Below are 20492 nucleotides of genomic sequence, written 5' to 3' on the forward strand. Positions count from 1 at the left end.
TTTTCAATTACTTTATTGATCAAATCCATTTACAAGACAATGAGCTACTCATTTGGGCAGTAAAAAAAGAGAAAAAGAAACTAATCAGATGTCCTTTGCCTATATCTAATGATTTCACGGATATGACAGTAAAAGCAAGTTACAAGTTGCCTGAATTCTATATATTTATTTCATTTGATGCAAAGAAGTAACATTATATAAAATGTAATAAATAGCTTAATTTCTGTTAATACTGACCCATTTTTCTCACTGAATTTTAAAAATCATAATGTTTGGAGAATTAGCCTTCCATTTTTGACTTATAAATAAAATAAATTCCATGAAGCTTTCAACTTGAATAACTATTTGCACAATTATTGCCAGATATGTCAGAATTGGTTTAATATTACACTTTCATGATCGCTCTCATTTAATTTACTTCTGAAATGAAAAATTTGAACAAGAAAATCAGTGAACTAAATGGTTCTAATTTTTGTGACCACTACACAGAGAATACTGTTTTCCTTAGGTTTTTACAAGATTTTCTATATATACACACATTTTAATACACATTTGGATGTAGTAGGTGTAGGTTGACTTTAAGTCCACTCTGTTTTAACATGCCAGGACACATGTATCATAACCTCTGTTTTAAATCAAAATTGGTTGGCTTTCTCATGGTAGGCTCTGAAAGGGCTATTAATATTTTTCCCTAAAACTGTAAAGTCTAGCAATAAAAATGCATCTAGACTGAAAAATAAACAAACATATAAACTAGTATTTGTAGAAGCTGGTAGACAAAGGAAATTAGAGCATTAATAAGCAAAATTACTTTTTTTGATTATGTACATTATAATACAAGATGACTTTCTTGAGAAAAGACACTCTTCACAGTTGCTTAACAGTAATTCAAATTCACTATTTTTTCTTTCTGTGGAAGTTATGTATGTATTTAAATATTATATACATATAGTAAAAATATAATAAAGAGCAAATATATATAATTAAGCAAAACCTATGTAAAGTTTATAAAACTTTCTCTTCAGAAATCTTTCCTTGGACCTGGATATAAATCTCAATATGCCATGGTTTTCTAATGAGTTGTAGATGAAAACTTGCCTCTAATTGATTCCATATTTTCATCACACATTTAAATATTACTGTATATTTTGATATGCTTCCTAAATCATTATATAATACTTCTAAAGGTCCTGATGATACTGCTACAAATCAACATTTGATTTAAAAAGCACAGTGACCTAAGTTCATGAAATTATGGGAAATTTACTTGAATACAGGAATTGATATATATGTAAATGCAAGTTTTTCACAAAAGTCCTATTTTTGTCTTGTCATATATATATTCTTAACTAGATGATTTTTTTGCTGAATTGTGCAAACTAATTAAATTATATCACCCAAATTATATTACCATAATTTAGAGCAATGAAGCAATTTTGGAAATAAAGTATTTATAGTCTAATGTATTATCATGAAAAATATTATATCTATATAAATAAAACGTAACTGGTACTATGAAGGTAAATTGGCCATTTTATGAACGATGGTCATAAGCTCTCCACATTTTCATTTTCATTTTAATATGATTAACTCTTTCAATAATACTAAACATTTCTAAGATGTCAGGGCTCATCTTATCATCATCTTAGTTACAGGTAAGTCAGGGTAAATAGTAAATAATAATATGGCTTCAGTAAAATATGTACAGATGTATGTGTAGTATGTTTAGATGATAAATTTATACTGGGTATAGAATATACAGAAAAAAGTATAAGTAACATGTATGACTTTGGGGCTTTAATCTTACTTTTGCTATGACTACTGATGATATAAAACTTCCTAAATTTCATAAAAGTTAAAATATTCTGAAAATGTCTTTGTGTTTTAGTTTTGACAGATAGACCTCCACCTATAATTCTACAAGGCCCAGCCAACCAGACGTTAGCAGTAGATGGCACAGCATTACTGAAATGTAAAGCTACTGGTGACCCTCTTCCTGTAATTAGCTGGTTAAAGGAGGGATTTACTTTTCTGGGTAGAGATCCGAGAGCAACTATACAAGAACAAGGAACCTTGCAGATTAAGAACTTAAGGGTAAGTAATGTTGAGTTTGTATTTGGATCTTCCTCTCAACATAAGTATGTATATCCCTAGGGAATCACTCCATTGGGAAATTAAATCCTACATGCCTGTATGATCGCTGTACATTTGATTATAGACCATGTTATTTCTTATTTTACAAATGACAAACTGAAATCAGAGGGAAGTTCTAAATGAAATTAGAAGGAAGTGCATTGTCCTTACATTAATCATAAGTTCATAACAGACCTAGAAACTTTCTATTCTTCATTCAACCCCATATGTATGTGATCAATGAAACTAAAAAGGTTAAGCACGTAAAGTTAATGATAGTAATGGTATATTTAAAATAGTTTGAAAAAAATAAAATAATTTGAAAGTGACAAATGTGTCTGTTCTACTCTCATGAACAAGGGAATTTCTAAGGAAATGAGGATAAAGCAGTTCAGTCAAATACTTATGCGGAGAATAAGAAAGAGATGAGACTGGTAAGGACACAGGAAGCAGGTTTGGCTAGTTCATAAAAAATCTTATAGTTTAGGCAAAGTTGCTGTGCAGTTTAGATTTAAATCTGTGGATAGCAGCAAGCCATTGCTGATCTTTTAGTGGAAAATGATAGACAATGATCGTTCCTGCCAACTTACCAAATTAGACTTGTTTTCGGAGCTACTCAAAATAAAGTTTATTTCTGAATATTGTATTAGCTATCTACTATGTGTAACAGTATTAGCAAATACCTAGAGGCTTGAAGCAGCGCATATTTATGACTTATAGCTTCTGTTAGTTAGGAACCTGGGCATAATTTATCAAGGCCTACCCTAGGGTCTCGGAAAGCTTTTGTCAGGTTTGTAGTCTCATCTGAAAATTGACTGTGGATCAGTTTGCTTTCAAACAAAATGGTTGTTAGCATTCAGTTCCTAATGGCTTTCGAACTGGTGACCTCAGCTTCTTGCTTCTTGTTGACTGAAGGTTGCTTGTGGTTCCTTACCATGTGGATATCCCCAATACTTGCTTCCTCAAAATCAACAAGGAAGACAGTCTTTTAGCAAACAGGATTACTACCCTATATAACAATCACAAATGTGACATCTTGTCACCCATGCTGTATTCTGTTGCCCAGGAGTAAGTCAATAGGTCCCTTACGCATTTGAGGTGAGTCAATACCAGAAGGATGTTGTCATGGGGACCACCTGCCCTACGCAAGTATATTCAATTCATTCAACCAAATATAGAAAGCCTCCCTCCATATAGCAAGTACTGTGCTAAAGCTCAAGACTATGTCAGAATAGTCATAAGACTGGGAATGAGGGCCTGACTTAGGGTGGTTGATGTGATAGTACATGAAGAAAAATTGATTGAAAATGATTCAGTGAAAAAACAGTTGGTAGAATCTGGTATCTAGGTATAAATTGGGAACCAAGGTGATTAAAAAAGAAACAAACAAAATGATGTTGTATTTTCCCATTCAGAAGCCGGAGGAATACGGTAAAATAGTTATTACATGTATTATCAAATGATCAGCACAGGCAGTATTTTTTACAATGTGAAGTATTTGAAATCACATGTTTATCAGGTGTGTCAAATACAGATACCTTACAAAAAGGAAGAATAACTGTTTTTTAGTGTGCACATGCACAGACACAAATCTTTAACTTGTTATTAAAGTGAATGTGTATAATTTTTATTTTAATTTTGAGACAGGCATTGCTCTAAGTAGACAAAATCCTGTCAAGTTTTATTTGAAGAAAAATTATATAGGTTTTTCACCTTTGTTTATTATAAATTAATTGTAAACCTTCCTTCAATAAAATGGGAGTCATTTAAAAATTAATGCCAACTTTCCTTGAGTAAACAATTTAACCACTTTCTTTGAGCCAAAGGCAGAATTTTTTTGGGCCACAGATGATAATGCATTTCCACTGTATTAAAGGGTGTATTTGAACAGTCAAGACCCTCAGTCGTGCTTAAAAGTAGTAATTAAAGGTGGGTGCTTGATGATGTCAAAGAAACTTTGAGCCTTCTGTCAGGCTCCTAAGTAGTCTTTCATAGATGCCTACGTCTGGGGGCTTGTCTTCAGCCAACTACACAAGGAGAAAAGTAGGTGAGAGTACCAGCACATTGTCTCTTTTTTAAAACACTTGGTTAAAAATAAAAGGAGAAGGATAGGAAAGATACAAAGCACTCATGACCAGAAAATATATTATTTAAAGTTAAGGAATAAAAATGAATGTGGTAATGATAATGGTGAAATAAGACTGAGCTTTACTAATGATATTTAGGATTTTCATATCACTTCTGATAAAATTCCATAATGAAAATGTTATTTTTCTGTAAGATGACTGTCTTTAACAGGAAATAAAATGTTTTACAGTACTTCACTAAAACAGTCAAAAGAAGGTTTCTGTAGGTCATATTTCTTTGTGTCTCACTTTCTTTTTCAGCACTTAATGCAAAGGGGGAAAAAATTGGGTGATGAACACTGTATACTTATGGTCCAGCTAATTGGTAACTGAATCTGTTTCTTTTGGGAAGTAGAATATTCTAATACTCATTAAAACCTACCTACCACAGCTAATGTCAAACTCGTATCTCCACATAATGACAAGGAGATGCAGTTAAGAAGCATTACCTACCTATTCTTCTTTTAGCATTTGCACATAATAACAAGTGCTACATTTTAGTTCAACTGCTATAATAAAATGCAAATTCTTTACTCTTTCACAGACCATATTCAAATGAACATCCCATTAAAATCCAACCTCGACTCATTATATTTAGTTTGTGAGTGATACTTCTTAAATGCAAAGATTTCTAATGACTATAATGTGTGCATAGCCACATTTGAAAAAATGGCTTTTTCTATAATGGCTATCCCCCATCATTCATTGGCATAATAGAAGACAATTGTACAGAGATATTATAGCAAAGAATGACATGCCAGAGCAATTTGAAACTTAAGTTAGAATACACAATGACATTTAAAATCAATTAAAATGGTGGAGCCACAGTAACATCTAGGCACTAATGATTTACCCAAGAATCAATTGTGGAAGGTTGAGTCATCACTTACATATTGAACCCAGCAGATACTATATTCCATGAACTCGTATTTTATCAACAAGTAGACTCATGTTCATCATGAAATTGTACTTCTGTATCTTCTGCTTTGCCTTACTTTGATCATCCGTTTCTCTTCCCAGTCTCAATTTTCCTTCACGCCTAAACTATTGTGAATGAATGTTGTTTGTAATGTCAGCCCATGGGGCTCCACCACAGGGAGGGCTTTTAATTTACATCTTATGATGTTGCAGTTTTTGTCAAGATATAATCACAGAATCTTCAGCCTTTAACATTTATAAAAGAGAACTCTTGATTATATTATCAACTATTCCTCAAATCTTTTACCACTAGTCAATGAATAACAAAAATGTTTTAAGTGTCAGGGGAGTGTATAATTTTCTCAGTTCTGTCTTGTCACAACAAAAATTTGAAGCGACGGACTTTATAGCCCTTGGCGTGTCACAGTTCTCGGATAGACTGTGCCTCAGCTCTTGGACAGATCAGTGTTACAGCTCTTTGACAGATCAGTGTTGCAGCTCCGTGTTACAGCTCAATTTTATTTAGAAAATAAAGGAAAATACATCCTCAAGGCATGACGGCATGCCGACCCAAAAGATGCAAAGAGAAGAGAGCGAGAGCACCCCGGCCCTTTGGCTCCTCTTTTTATTTGTTTTTTTTCCTACTCCCCCCAGGCCTGCCTTATGTAAATTGGGCTAGACAGGGGTGCTGTTTGTTTTACCTGAGGTCTTCACTCTGGTCCTCGGACCTTCCTTAGTTCCATTTTCGGGCTTTTCCCTTCCTTGTCTTTTAGCCACCACCATTCTGGTCTCCTTTTCCCTATTCTAACTACCTAAAATAAGCAAATAGATGGGGAAACAGTGGCTGACTTTATTTTTGGGGGCTCCAAAATCACTGCAGATGGTGACTGCAGTCATGAAATTAAAAGATGTTTACTCCTTGCAAGGAAAGTTATGACTGACCCAGACAGCATATTAAAAAACAGAGATATTATTTTGCCAACAAAAGTCCATCTAGTCAAGGCTATGGTTTTTCCAGTAGTCATGTACAGATGTGAGAGTTGGACTATAAAGAAAGCTGAGTGCTGAAGAATTGATGCTTTTGAACTGTGGTGTTGGAGAAGACTTTTGAGAGTCCCTTTGACTGCAAGGAGAGCCAACCAGTCCATCCTAAAGGAGATCAGTCCTGGGAGTTCATGGAAGGACTGATGTTGAAGCTGAAACTCCAATACTTTGGCCACTTGATGTGAAGAGCTGACTCATTTAAAAAGACCCTGATGCTGGGAAAGATTGAAGGCAGGAAGAAAAGGGGACGACAGATGAGATGGTTGGGTGGCATCACCAACTCAATGGAGATGAGTTTGAGTAGACTGGGAGTTGGCGATGGACAAGGAAGCCTGGCTTGCTGTGATCCATGGGGGTCGTGAAGAGTGGGACACAACTGAGTGACTGAATTGAACTGAACATAAGTAATCAGTGAATGAAGGTTTTAAGTATACTTTTAAAAATGTTATGTATTAGATAAGTTCTGTGACCCTTTTAGCTCTGTATTGCAATCGTTCTATAGATATCATTTATTTGATTTTAATGATATAACTTTATTTCATTCACTGTTACACTGTTACAACTTTAATGTGAGTACTGCACTCTTTAAAAGGAAAGATTCAGTTTTCCATTAAAAAAAAAAAGGTTTTTTTCCCCTTTTCACTTTTCTCCATATCTTTAAAAAAAAAAAAAAAAGAAGAAGAAGAAGAACTGTTGCCCCCCACCTCCATGTTATCTGAGTGCTTATTTACTTTATTTACTTCTGGGTGTATTTTATCATGTGAAGTAGAGTTTATTGATGACAACGAGGACAGCTTCACACTACTGACATTGCAGCCAGATTCTTTACTGTCTGGGCTACCAGGAAAGCCTGAATGTTTATAGGATTCTGAAAAATTCTCCCCTGAGTTATCCACATCTAACTCTGATACAGTGAAGCCCCAACATAAAATGGAGTTAACAGATAAGAAGATTGCCACGGAGGCAAATAGAAAACTATTAAAGTTTACAGACAACATTTAGTTGTAGAAATATAATAAGAATTTTTGAACCACTGTTATGAGCTTATTTTAATATTTCATGTGTATGTATGATTGAGTCTAGTGTATAATTCCAACAATCAAATGATATATTTTAGAAGTCAGATAGTGCCTTGTTGAGACTGAGTAATCATTCTACAAATCAATTAAAACAGTTTTATTCTCTCCCTTCTATGCACACTAGATTTCTGATACTGGCACTTACACTTGTGTGGCTACAAGTTCAAGTGGGGAGACTTCCTGGAGTGCTGTGCTGGATGTGACAGGTGAATTCTTTGTGAATTATTTTAACAGAAGAAATCTTGAGCCAGTTTTAGTGATTAGCTCATTATCAGATAACAAGTTAAAGAGAGAGCAAGATTTTAAATTTATTGACTGTAAAAACTAAGCTTTATGTCACTTTTTCATTTCTACCTGCTTGGCACATAGCATTGCATATATGAAATTTGATACATTTGTCCTTAGTAATCTTACTATTTTCTCTGATTAAAGAACAAGCAGTTCAGGTGATCATGTGTGAAAGTAAATATTTTCTGATATTTAGGGAAAAAAACAAATATTCACTTTTCTACTTTTGATTCATGATGATGAATTGCTCACTGTCCATTCAAATTCTTTAATAGGCTATCTTCTGTCTTTTAAGCATCGTTGTCAGCTTATGCAACCAGAAATGAATTTTTTTCTGTTTGTTCTCTATAGAATCTGGAGCAACAATCAGTAAAAGTTATGATTTAAATGACCTACCTGGACCACCTTCCAAACCACAGGTCACTGATGTTACTAAGAACAGTGTCACCTTGTCCTGGCAACCAGGTACCCCTGGAATCCTTCCAGCAAGTGCATATATCATTGAGGCTTTCAGGTATGAGACAGTTTCTTTTTTCTCCATTGGGTTTTTGCTTTAGCTCCTATATCCTAAAATCTCAAGTGAGCTATCCTGCTGTTTTATTCTAAGGACATGTTTAACCAGTGCATTTTAAGAATTTATCTTTGGTATTTGACTTTATGCAATAATAGACTTTGGGTTTATTTTTCATTCATACCTTAATTATAACATTAAATATGCATCATCCTTGCCTATGTATATAGGCATCTAGTTATGACATCATCATTAGCTCTTTTCTTTAGCCTGACCATTGTAGGGATTTAAGATGAGAATTTTGGCTTTAGAACTAAGCAGGACATAATTTAATTAGGCACAAGCACTTTTTAAGTTACACAACTTGAGGCATGGAAACTTGGAACTTTACTTCCTAATAATTAGAGAAGAATTTGAAATAATTCCAGTGTTTTATGCTATATATTTGACTACATGTATTGGCTATGCCTAAGAGAAAATTAAAAAGTATAATTAAGAGATTGATTACAAGCACTTCTGATGGCTGAAAGGAAACATTAGGTCCAATCATTATTAGGAATAATTGCCCTCACCTTAGGGATATAGACTATAAATTAGCCAATACTGGTATAAAACTGTCTTATGAGAATTTGAAAAAAATAGTTATACTAATGAGAAAATGTAGCTTCATATTCAGTTTCAAACTGCTTCTATTTGCCATTATAAATATAGCGATAGCGCCTCTCCTTTTTAAGCATAAGGGCAAATCATCACTTTCATTTTAGATTTCCCTGATCTATTAAAGTTAATGATCAGTATCTAGTTTTCAAATTTCACAACAGTGTTTCTCTGTAATTTTCATTACAGAGATGTAATGTATAAGGACTTCTGAAAATCAGACAGCCCTGAAAAATCACATTTTCTCCTCATTCTAAGCAAAAGTAGCATGTGAGCTTAGACAAAGGGCTTTGAAAGGGCATCCTATCTGTTAAGGGGTCCACACACACAGTCAGAGATATTTCACTATTCTGAGATGTGAAATCACAATTCTGTGTAATGTACAATTTTATTAAAAATGTGACCAAGGGAAAATATTCATTACATGCTTCCTTTCTTCTTTTACAGATATGTAGTTTTAGAAGGCTCTATTATAATATTGCATGTGGAATTGATGCAAAAGAAAACACAACTTGTAACAGGAAAATGTATTGGCATAATTTACTCTGTAGTCCATTTATTCTTTCTGCAGGTTAATTCTTTTCAAGGTATATATATACATTACGAGGACCATATTTATTGTATAAACTTGATGTTGTGATCTTGGCCTCTGTTCCTTTTACAGGTATTCATTTAGTGGGCTGCTGTGCTTTAGCAAAGGGCTATCACATCTCCTGGGCTGAGTTTAATTTTGTTGTGCATGGCACTTCCGTTAGGTGGGCTCGGCTTTGTTGTGGAATAAACTGAAACCATCCAAATGTTTCATTTATTGGGCTGAACACTTCAAGCGTTGTGTGTGTGTGTGTTTAATTTTCAGCCATTAACCTTTGTCATTGATATCCAACTCCATTTCCAAGACCCTCACGACTGTTCTGTAAATGAAATTTCTGTTCCCATTTCAGCCAATCGGTGAGCAATAGCTGGCAGACAGTGGCAAACCACGTAAAGACCACCCTCTATACAGTGAGAGGACTACGGCCCAATACAATCTATTTATTCATGGTCAGAGCAATCAACCCCCAAGGTCTCAGTGACCCGAGTGCTATGTCAGACCCTGTGCGCACCCAAGGTAATTTCAGTAACTGTAAACGTGACTGGTTCTAGAAAGAGGCATTAAACATGTCATTAAGGACAAAGGCATTGCGGGACCAACGATAAATGCATCTGTGTTGCATATTAAAATGTTTCACTAGACCTGGTCCAGTGAAAGAAGAGAAAGCTTTGTTGTTCACCTTTAGTGAGTATAGCTTCTTTCTGCAGCTGTCAGGGTTTATATAGTAAAAATGAAACACAATAATTTGGTACAATTACATGGTAATTTAAGGCAAGGCTTAACTGTAGGGCTTCAGGGGTTTCCCGGGTAGCTCAATGGTAAAGAATCCACCTGCCAATGCAGGAGATGTGAATTCGATCCCTGGGTCAGCAGAATCCCCTGGAGGAGGAATGGCAACCAACTCCAGTATTCTTGCCTTGGAAATGCTATGGACAGAGGATCCTGGCAGGCTACAGTCTATGGGGTGGCAAAAGAGTCAGACATGACTTAGTGACTAACCAACAACAAAACTTAGTGGTCATCATTTTAATTATATAATAGAAATTTAAAGATATATAACTTATGGGCTTCCCTGGTGAGTCAGTGGTAATGAATCCACGTGTCAGTGAAGATGATCTGGGTTTAATCCATGGGTGAGAAGATCCCCTGGAGAAGGTCATGGCAGCACACTCCAGTGTTCTTGCTTGGGAAATGCCATGGACCAAGGAGCCTGGTGGGCTTCAGTCCACGGGGTCGTGAAGAGTCTGACATGCTGAGCACACGTCCACATAGGATTTTTCCATATTTCAAAGGAAGGGAAAATGTTTCTCCTTCTTTGAAATTAATTCTGCCATAATGAAAAGTGAATGTTAATGGATAAGATGTCCTGTTAAGGATATCAAAATTGCTTCCTGTGGTTCAAGAATTGTGTTTTGATTGCAAAGTGGGTCTCAAGGTGTGGTTCCTAAAAGCAGCATCTCATCACCTGGGGCTACCTTAGAAAAAATTCTCAGGCCCTGACTTTGAAGCTCTTGGGGTGGCGCCCAGCAGTCTATTAAAGTGCCCTCCAGGAATGTTCGTGCTCAAGTCTGACAAGCATCTTTACAGTAAATGGTATTAAACCAGATGTTTAAAGCAATAATTTGTTTCAGGAAGCTGTAAATCAGGCTTTCTTCCTGAGGTATGTGATGCTTTTGACTAATAAAAATATATATATATATTATAAGATCAAAATGGAAGACTCCCCATCTCATCTTTAGTAGCCTGTCTCTTCACACTGAGAAATTGCTGGAGTCTAGGGGTTAATATGGGATGTTGAATCTCCCTTGTTACTAGTAGATGAAGGGAATTAATAAAATAGAAATGGTGGCTTTATTATTTGTTACGACTTACTTCCCACAGGGTTCTTGAGAAAGGGTTAATTATTTCTTATTTGTAAAAGGTTTTGAACAAGATATAATTCAAAGTAGTATTTTTATGCTATGAAAAGCACCATACAGCCATAAAATATTATTATAATTACAATGTAGCTTGGTGATAGTAACTAGCATGCTATTATAACAGAGAAGGGCACGTTAAAGGAATCAAGTCAAATAAAGTCACCACGTGATTTTGCAGCATCGCTGACATGATGACAGTCATGGGAGGAGGCGGTGCCACTTTGCCATTGTTCTCTAAGAAGTAATGTGATTAATTTTCCGTGATGATAAAGGGCCTGTAGGTAAAGAACCTGTCTCGAGAGAAAGAAAAAGTACAACAAGGAATTTGAAGACCTGAAACTGGTTCTATTTTACCTTGCCTGAATCCACTGGCTTTTAATGTGTATGAATTTCATGAGTAAATTTAATTATTGAACTTAAAAAAAAAAGAGGTGTATGGTTTTTAAGTCAAGAAATTGCAGTACTCAGATCATTTTTTTACTTGTGTAGATAGAAATAGGTTTTGTGCATAGCTGCAATGGAAAGTGGGGAGATCACAGACTGGGGAAGACTTTTGGTGTGATTAAATCTGGTGGCCCTTCTTGATCATTCAATAACAGTGCCAGTCACTAAATCTTGACTCATAAAATAACTTCTCTGCGAAAAGGTCAACAAAGATTAATGAAAAGTTGTTTGTGATCTGGCTTGTTCCAGTCGAGAGACCATATAGAGCAAAAGACTTATGCTCCCATAACAGATATTTAATAGAAAAACTCATGTTTTGTGTCTGAATGTCAGGATCATTTTTGACACCACACTTTCAAGCAACTTTGCATTCTGCCAAGCACTTCTTTGCAAAGAACATTTTGCGGTGTGAGCTCTTATTTTTTGAAGATACTAATGCTGTAGAATTTCCAAATTTCTTATTTCAGTAAGGCAGCAAATGCTTGTACCATCAATATCACAGTAAACCATAGGTATATTAGCAAAGACTAGTAGCATTCACATGATATTAATAATATATAGATATATTGATATATTGGTACATATATTGTGTATGTTGTCTAAAACTCCCTCTGCTGTTTATATTAAAGTTATATTAAAGATGAAAAAGAAGTGGAGCTGGAGAAAAATTACCAAGATGTAGTGCCCAATGGTTGTTGTTCTTTAGTCTCTCAGTCATGTCCAGCTATTTTGCGACCCCATGGACTGTAGACTTCCAGTCTCCTCTGTCCATGGGATTTCTCAGGCAAGATTACTGGGTTGTCATTTCCCTCTCCAGGAGATCTTGCTGACCCAAAGATCAAATTCCTAATTTCTGCACTGGCAGGGATATTCTTTTCCACTGAGCCACCAGGGAAGCCCTCCAATTTAAGTTAGTGCTGCTGCTGCTAAGTCACTTCAGTCGTGTCTGACTCTGTGCGACCCCATAGATGGTAGCCCACCAGGCTCCCCCGTCCCTGGGATTCTCCAGGCAAGAACACTGGAGTGGGTTGCCAATTCCTTCTCCAATGCATGAAAGTGAAAAGCGAAAGTGAAGTCACTTAGTCGTATCCGACTCTTAGCGACCCCATGGACTGCAGCCTACCAGGCTCCTCCATCCATGGGATTTTCCAGGCAAGAGTACTGGAGTGGGGTGCCATTGCCTTCTCCAAAGTTAGTGTACCCAGTTTAAATTATTTTTGAGATAGGCACTTAAAAATATATTTGCAAGAGTAATGCTTCGTGGCCTGAGAAATTAGGAGAAGGCAAGATTAAGAAATTAAATCATTTTAAATTGTACTTCCTTCCTTAAGTAAGGTGACTACAGAAAAAAATCAACTTACCATTGCAGTGTACCACTTGAATCTGTATGAAATTCAGTGTTTGATGTCAGTTTGATGGACTTGGATATCTATAATTTATCTTATTTTTTTCTTTAATGGACACAAAGGGTATAAACTGTTGGATGGGAAATAGAACAGTGTTTAGGTGAATGGTGAATACATGATCAGAACAGATTATGGTTGAGAGTATATCATTCTAAACATTGCAATTCTTCTCACCCCAACACTCACTACAAAAAATCAGCAGCCTTATTTTTGTCAAGTATTGGAGTACTGTTCAGAATTTTACACAGAACATTGTATCAGTGTGTTCAATTGGTCATCAGAATTTTTTTGTGTTAATTTGGGAGGATTCATCCCCTTCTTTCCCTCATTTTATTTACCTTTAGTGGCAGGCTGCAGTCCATGGGATCGCAAAGAGTCAGATACAACTGAGTGCCCACACACACACACACACAGTCACATAATTCACTCCTAGGCCCCCTGCTTCCTTTCTCTTCCACTCTCCCAGACTGAAATAGGTTCAGAAATAGCAACACACAACCTGCTAATTGGGAAAAGGGCTTGAACAAATTCCTAAACAGCAGTTTTCAGATCTGGCCCTGGTAACTACTTGTGGAAGTCCTTCAATGTCTCAACATCTGTATTAAACTGATGTTTCTAAAGAAGTCTTACAGCCCACACTTTATCCTTTAGTAAGAAAATAATAGATCTTTCACAGCAGTGTACTGAATGGGGATAAGGGGTCGCTAACACTTTTAATATTATTTTAGTGAAGATAAATCTCACTTTATATCCTAAAGTGGTAGTATGTATATAAATATTCTTTAATGTTGTCACAAAGGATTTTTAATTTTCCCCCGTAATTATTTCTAATGGCATAATATTGGCTTATATAATATGTACTGGAATTGCACTGTGAATTTTTAAGGATTGGAACTGTTTATCCCTATAGATATCAGCCCACCAGCGCAAGGAGTGGACCACAGGCAAGTCCAGAAAGAACTCGGAGATGTCCTTGTCCGTCTTCATACTCCAGTCGTACTGACTCCCACCACTGTTCAGGTCACATGGACGGTAAGTTTTTAAAGGCTATCCTAATGGTAGTCTCTTTTACTCCTTTGAGAAAACAAACCAGAAAAGAAAAAAGCAAACAAACCAAAAATCAAAACCCTCACCATTTAAAGTCAAGGTAAATCAAAGGCAAAAAAGAAAAAAAAAAAATTCAATAGGCAAAAGTATAAACAGAATGAAAATAGATCACAATATAAAAAATACGTTTTGTCTCCTGAATGTTTACATGGCCTTATTGAGATGTATTAGCACACCAGAGTTAAAGTATACAACTCAATATTTCTTGGTATCTTTGCGGAGTTATGCAATCACCACCAGAATCTGGTTTTAGAATATTTCCTCATCCCAAAGTAAAACCCTGGGCTCTTGAGCAGCCACTCTTTCATTCCCCTGACTTTAGCCCTTTGCAACCACTAATCTGCTCTGTATGAATGTGCCTCTTGCTTTCATATGAATGAAATCATGCAATATGTGACCTTTTGTGTCTGGCTCTTATCACTCGGTGTGGTGCTTTTGAGGTTCATCCAAGTGGTAGTATGCATCAGTACTTTGTTTCTTTTTATTACAGAGTAGAATTCCATTGTGTAGATACATCACATACATCTGTTCAGCCGTTTATCAGCTAATTCGTCTTTGAGTTCTTTCCACTTTGGGCCATTATGAATAATGGTGTCATGAACACTTGGGTCTACATCGACATATATTTTAATTTCTCTTGATGTGTACTTATGAATTGTTGAATTAAACTCTTAACGTTTGGGTGAATTGCCAAAATGTTTTTCAGAGAGGTTACACAATTTTATGCTCCTACAGCAATATTAGAAGATTCTAGTTTCCTCACATCTTCAACAACCCTTGTTACCCTGGCTTTTTGATTATAGCCATTCTAGTGAGTATGCGTGGTATATTACTGTGATTTTAATTTACATTTCTTTAATGACTGTTTTGACTCTTTTGTGTGTGTATTGAGCATTTGTATATCTTCTTTAGCAAAATGTCTGTTCAGATTCTTTGCCCATTTTGAAACTGAGTTGTCTTCTTAGTATAGTCTTACAAGAGTTTCGTACATGTTGTGTGCAGATGCTTTATCAAATGTATGATTTGTAAATATTTTCTCCCAATCTGTGTGATGTTTTTTGCTTTTTTAATGATGTTACTTAAAGCACAAAAAAATTTAATTTTGAACTTTTCTTCTAAATTTAAATCAATTATCTTTAAATTCTTGTAGCTGAATATTACCCAGCAATACCAAAAAAGTATATAATTTCACATAGTATTAATTAATTTATAATTAATAATTACTTTATAGTAAAAATTAATGGGTCTTAAGAAATAGATTGATATTTTAATATATTCTTTATTATAATTTTTATATAATAAAGTAATTCCATACCTTATTGAATATCAACCTACCTGCTGTTATTTCAGAATGAAAAATGTTTTCATCACATGGTAGTCACTGCAATGAAAACAATAGCTAACATAAAAATATCCATATTATTCATATTAGAGATTATTAACCTTTATATATGTATTTGTGTCTGTGTGTCTGTGTTTTGTGAAGAAACAGATAATGTGCTTTCTTCTGCCTGATACACTTAGTGTCAACTTTTCATTCATGCTCAAGATCTCTTTATTATAGCCTCTAAAATTCCATACGGAGGATAAACGAGCACAGCTTTTCATAGCCCCCTGTTTGTTAATAGATCTTGTATGTTGTGTAAGTTATGGTCATTTGACCTAGGGATATCTAGAAATTTTTTGTTTTAATTATAATATTAGAATTATATCAATTATAATTGATTAGAAAGAATTATATTAATTAGAAAATATTTATAATTATGTCTCTGTTATTGTTTTTGTTGGTGGTGGTATTGTTTTAGTGGTAGTAGAAGAGTAACTTTTAAAAAAAGGATGTTACCTGCTTCGAATGCAGATTTCTTTAGGTTAATAACTTATTTCACCTATTTCCATCAATTTCCTCAATAAAAGAAGCTGAGAGTGGAAAACTGGTTATGTTTCATCAGTTCTTAATCAATAATGTTTGAATTATAAAACACAATGAAGAGAGTTATCCCAGGGTCTTCTTAATAATAAATCTATTGAGTAAACACAGTTCAGTAAGCATTTTTTGAGGACCAGTTTTAGAGTAAATGTTGGAAAACACTATATAACACTATATTTGTGTTGGAAAGCACAAATCTACTTGAGAAAAACACAGAACTTCTTAATGATGGTACATAGGGATAAGAGCCATAACTGATATATATATATAAATTTTATAAACAGAGGCTTCCATCAAAGAAGAAGTAATTAACTCTGTCCTCAGGCATCAGAAACAGCATTATCACTTTTCTACATCTATATGGGGAAATATGGAGGCATTATTGTATTAGAACAGAAGAAACTGAATTAACATTTAAGGCTCTTTAGTCCAATTCTCAGAGAAGGCAATGGCACCCCACTCCAGTCCTCTTGCCTGGAAAATCCCATGCACGGAGGAGCCTGGTGGGCTGCAGTCCCTGGGGTCGCTAAGAGTCGGAAACGACTGAGCGACCTCACTTTCACTTTTCACTTTCATGCATTGGAGAAGGAAATGGCAACCCACTCCAGTGTTGTTGCCTGGAGAATCCCAGGGATGGGGGAGCCTGGTGGGCTGCCGTCTATGGGGTCGCACAGAGTCGGACATGACTGAGCGACTTAGCAGCAGCAGCAGCAGGCCAATTCTCTTTTTAAGGGGTGACCCTGGTGACTCAGTGGTAAAGAATCCATCTGCCAATGCAGGAGATGCAGCTTTGATCCCTGGGTCGGGCAGATCCCCTGGAGAAGGAAATGGCAACCCACTCCAGTATTCTTGCCTGGGAAATCCAATGGACAGAAGGAGCCTGGCGAACTACAGTCCACGGGGTTGCAAAGAGTCGGACATGACTTAGCAACTAAAAACAATAAGAACAGTAGATTGTAAAAGGAAACCAATGGAGACAGGTTGAACAGTGTTTGCAGGATCCTACATCTATGTATAGGTAAAAATGGGATTAGAGCTTCCTTAATGTAAATCTGCTCTTTGTTTTTCACTTGAAACTGTAGACAAATATTTAGTTGGAAGAAATACCTTTTATTAGTGGAATTTCAACTTATGACCTTGGACGGGGTATGTTGTTGCCCCTTAAATTAGACCAGTCTAATGTTTGGTCTGAGAGTACAAAACTGAGTAGTGGTTTAACAAAAAGTAAAACTAAATTTATGTTTTAAGAGTAGCTATGATTATCAGAGAAGGCAATTGCACCCCACTCCAGTACTCTTGCCTGGAAAATCCCATGGACGGAGGAGCCTGGTAGGCTGCAGTCCATGCGGTGGCGAAGAGTCAGACATGACTGCGCAACTTCACTTTCACTTTTCACTTTCATGCACTGGAGGAGGAAATGGCAACCCACTCCAGTGTTCTTGCCTGGAGAATCCCAGGGACGGGGGAGCCTGGCGGGCTGCCATCTATGGGGTCGCACAGAGTCGGACACGACTGAAGCAACTTAGCAGCAGCAGCAGCATGATTATTTAAGGTTGCATTGTTTCTAATTTTATTTTTCAGATAATTTCACATTGACTTATTTTGTTTTTGGCATACAATGGTTTCTATTTTTCTGCTTCCATGAAGGGACATAATGACCTCATCATTTTTCCAGTGGCACAGAAAGGGTATATTATCTGCCAAGATATCTCCCATTTTTCTGTAGCTTTGGCTCAATAGAAAACTATTCAATAATAAAGCCAAGGAAATGCTTGTATTTTTAACACCAGATTTTTCCTCATTCTCCCCTGATAAAAGTCTTCTCTGCTTTATTCTGAGTTTTAAAGGGTTGCTTTTTTAAGCTGCTTCTAAATGTGGGGATTATTTGGGTAAAGAATCAAAGTCATTATGTTTATGAAGTTAATCACTTTAAAAGTCACAGAGTTTAAAAGAATCAATCAAAGTAGCTCAGAATTGTAGGTCAGCAGTCTGGGTTCTTCCAGGAGAGGGACCTTGACATGTTCATCTTTATATCCCAAGAAAAGTGTTATTACTAGTCTACGTATCTCTCCCTCATAAGCTTGAGTTTTGTGAGTCCAAAGTTCAAGTTTTCACTTCTGTTTTTCTCAGAGCAGAACATTTATTATGAAATTCTTTTTCAATAACTGTCCATAGAATGATCAAATCAGTTGTCTTTATGCATTTTAATTTTTTTATTTTAAGAAAGAAAGTGTTTGACTATATCACAAATTCTCCATGAATTTGTATTTACACATAAGGTAAGTTATGTATTTGAGAAGTAAATTTAGTGAAATAAAGTTAGACTGGAGAGCGGATCTGTGGCCAAAGAAATTATAATCAAATATTTCATGTCATATTTTCAACTTGCTAAATGTGTATGTTCTGTGAATTATCACATTGTTAGTACATAAGTTTCAGGCATGTTGATGTTTGAGGAAAGAAATATATTCCCCAGCCCATGTATTTCAATTAGGGGTCAGCTGATGTAGTTTGTCAATAGTTGGCAGGATTCTGTTACCAAACACGCAGGACGTTTGGACTGGAAAAACTATCTGCCTGCCCCACGTGTCTAGTCTCAAACCAACAAAATTTAGCAAAGGCTACTTTATAAAATGACTGCTCTTATAATGAGGGTGGGTAAAAATGATGAAAATGGCTGTTTCACAAAGAAAGTAGCAATAAATCTCTTACTTTAAAGTCATTATTCGAGTTTGTGTGTGTGAGTGTTTTGTTTTTATTCAAGGACAAGAATTACAGGTCGCTTGCCCCTTAAATGTCACGGCTACTGGAGTTGAAAGAGTGGTTTGGCAAACTAGAATTTCAGAACTCAGTTAAACCCAGATCTGTTACTCAGCAGGCTAAACCCACCAAAGGAAATTCACTCTGAATTTTCAGTATACGTGGACTTTTTAAAATTGAAATGATAGATATTAAGTATCTTCATTTAATCTTTTAATGAATGTGCAGATTTGAGGGCCATGAATGGACTCCCTTTTTTAGTATATCCCTTACATAACAATACTCTATCATTGTGCAGCTCTAAAACTTGAAAAGTGCTTTATTATTTGTGTAAATTAAGTAAAGTGAGACTCAAAACATTTAAAAAGCTAAACAATCACTCAATTGAGATCTTATGACCTGAATATCGAGACTCTCTTTACGTGTTCCTAAGACAATACTCTTTTATTCAGATTTCAGAAAATACCGATTTTTTTTAAATTTAGAAAACCCATGGTTTTGTGGCCAAACTCTGATTATGGAGATGGTTTGTGTGTGTGTGAGCGCTCAGTCATGTCTCACTCTTTGCAACCCCACGTTCTGTGGCCCACCAGGCTCCTCTGTCCATGGGATTTTCCCATAGACAGAGTGAGAATACTGGAGTGAATTGCCATTTCCTCTTCCAGGCGATCTTCCTGACCCAGGGATCAAACCCTCATTCTCCTGCATCTCCTGAATTTCAGTCAGATTCTTTACCACTGAGGCACCTAGAAATCCCATCACAATTATAATAGACTCTAAAAGAAAATCTTCCTTCTTTTAATTAGAATGTTAATAAAACTAGTGACAAGCATATGGTTTATCTTGAAAGTGATCACTTGTCAAAAGGTTCACCAAAATCAGTGGTGTAGAACATGTATTTGTTAAAGTCTCACCTGGTTTTAAACAGGTGATGTGCAGCATTTTCACTTTTGCTTTCACCTGTAACAACAAACTTTCCTTCTGAAAAGAATATAGAGCATGTATGTATAGCAACCACACAAAATCAAGTCAAAGTATGTAGCTATTAAGTAGGCCATTACACCAGGGAAGGCAGTATACACTGAAGTGAGCAAAGCAATGTTGTGCAGTAAACATTAGCTTCATAAAGTCCTAAAACACTTAATTAATGAAAACCAAACATGGATAAAACCAATTTACCCTGATTTACAGACTCCCTTCATCTGGAAACAGCTGCTTAATGTTCTTCTTAAAAACACAGCTTGCTTCTTTCAGTATTAACAAGCTATTATTGTGAGTTATGTCTTTCTTTCAGTATATAAATTCCCTTAAAGTGAATGCAGAAAAGTTTATAAAATGCAAGCTTAATGTTGTTTTAACATATGCCTCAGGGATTTTTTTTTTGAACATTGACAGTTATGATGAAAGGCATCTCTCTTTGTCTCTCATAAATTTAGCTTTTTGCATTTTAGTTTCCTTGTTTTATAATGTCTAGAGAACTTCTACTTTTCGATAAATATGTACTTTGGTATGAACACAAACTGGTAGCTTGGATGAGGATTCAAAGATCGTGAGCTTTGGTATCAGAACTGAGCTTACTTT

General features: G+C 35.7%; 1 protein-coding gene across 15 annotated transcripts in view; it reads left to right on the plus strand.

The window, feature by feature from the left end:
* Positions 1–20492, plus strand: part of ROBO2 (roundabout guidance receptor 2) — a 666758-nt gene that overhangs the window by 557446 nt on the left and 88820 nt on the right. For all 15 annotated transcript variants that reach the window (XM_055567819.1, XM_055567812.1, XM_055567814.1 and 12 more), the window contains 5 exons: positions 1889–2094; positions 7425–7506; positions 7940–8102; positions 9698–9864; positions 14028–14149. In XM_055567819.1, coding sequence (XP_055423794.1) covers positions 1889–2094; positions 7425–7506; positions 7940–8102; positions 9698–9864; positions 14028–14149 — 740 coding nt within the window. The remainder of the gene's footprint in view (positions 1–1888; positions 2095–7424; positions 7507–7939; positions 8103–9697; positions 9865–14027; positions 14150–20492) is intronic.

This window comes from Bubalus kerabau, chromosome 2 (assembly GCF_029407905.1).
Source record: "Bubalus kerabau isolate K-KA32 ecotype Philippines breed swamp buffalo chromosome 2, PCC_UOA_SB_1v2, whole genome shotgun sequence".
In the NCBI taxonomy this organism is placed as follows: Eukaryota; Metazoa; Chordata; class Mammalia; order Artiodactyla; family Bovidae; genus Bubalus; species Bubalus kerabau.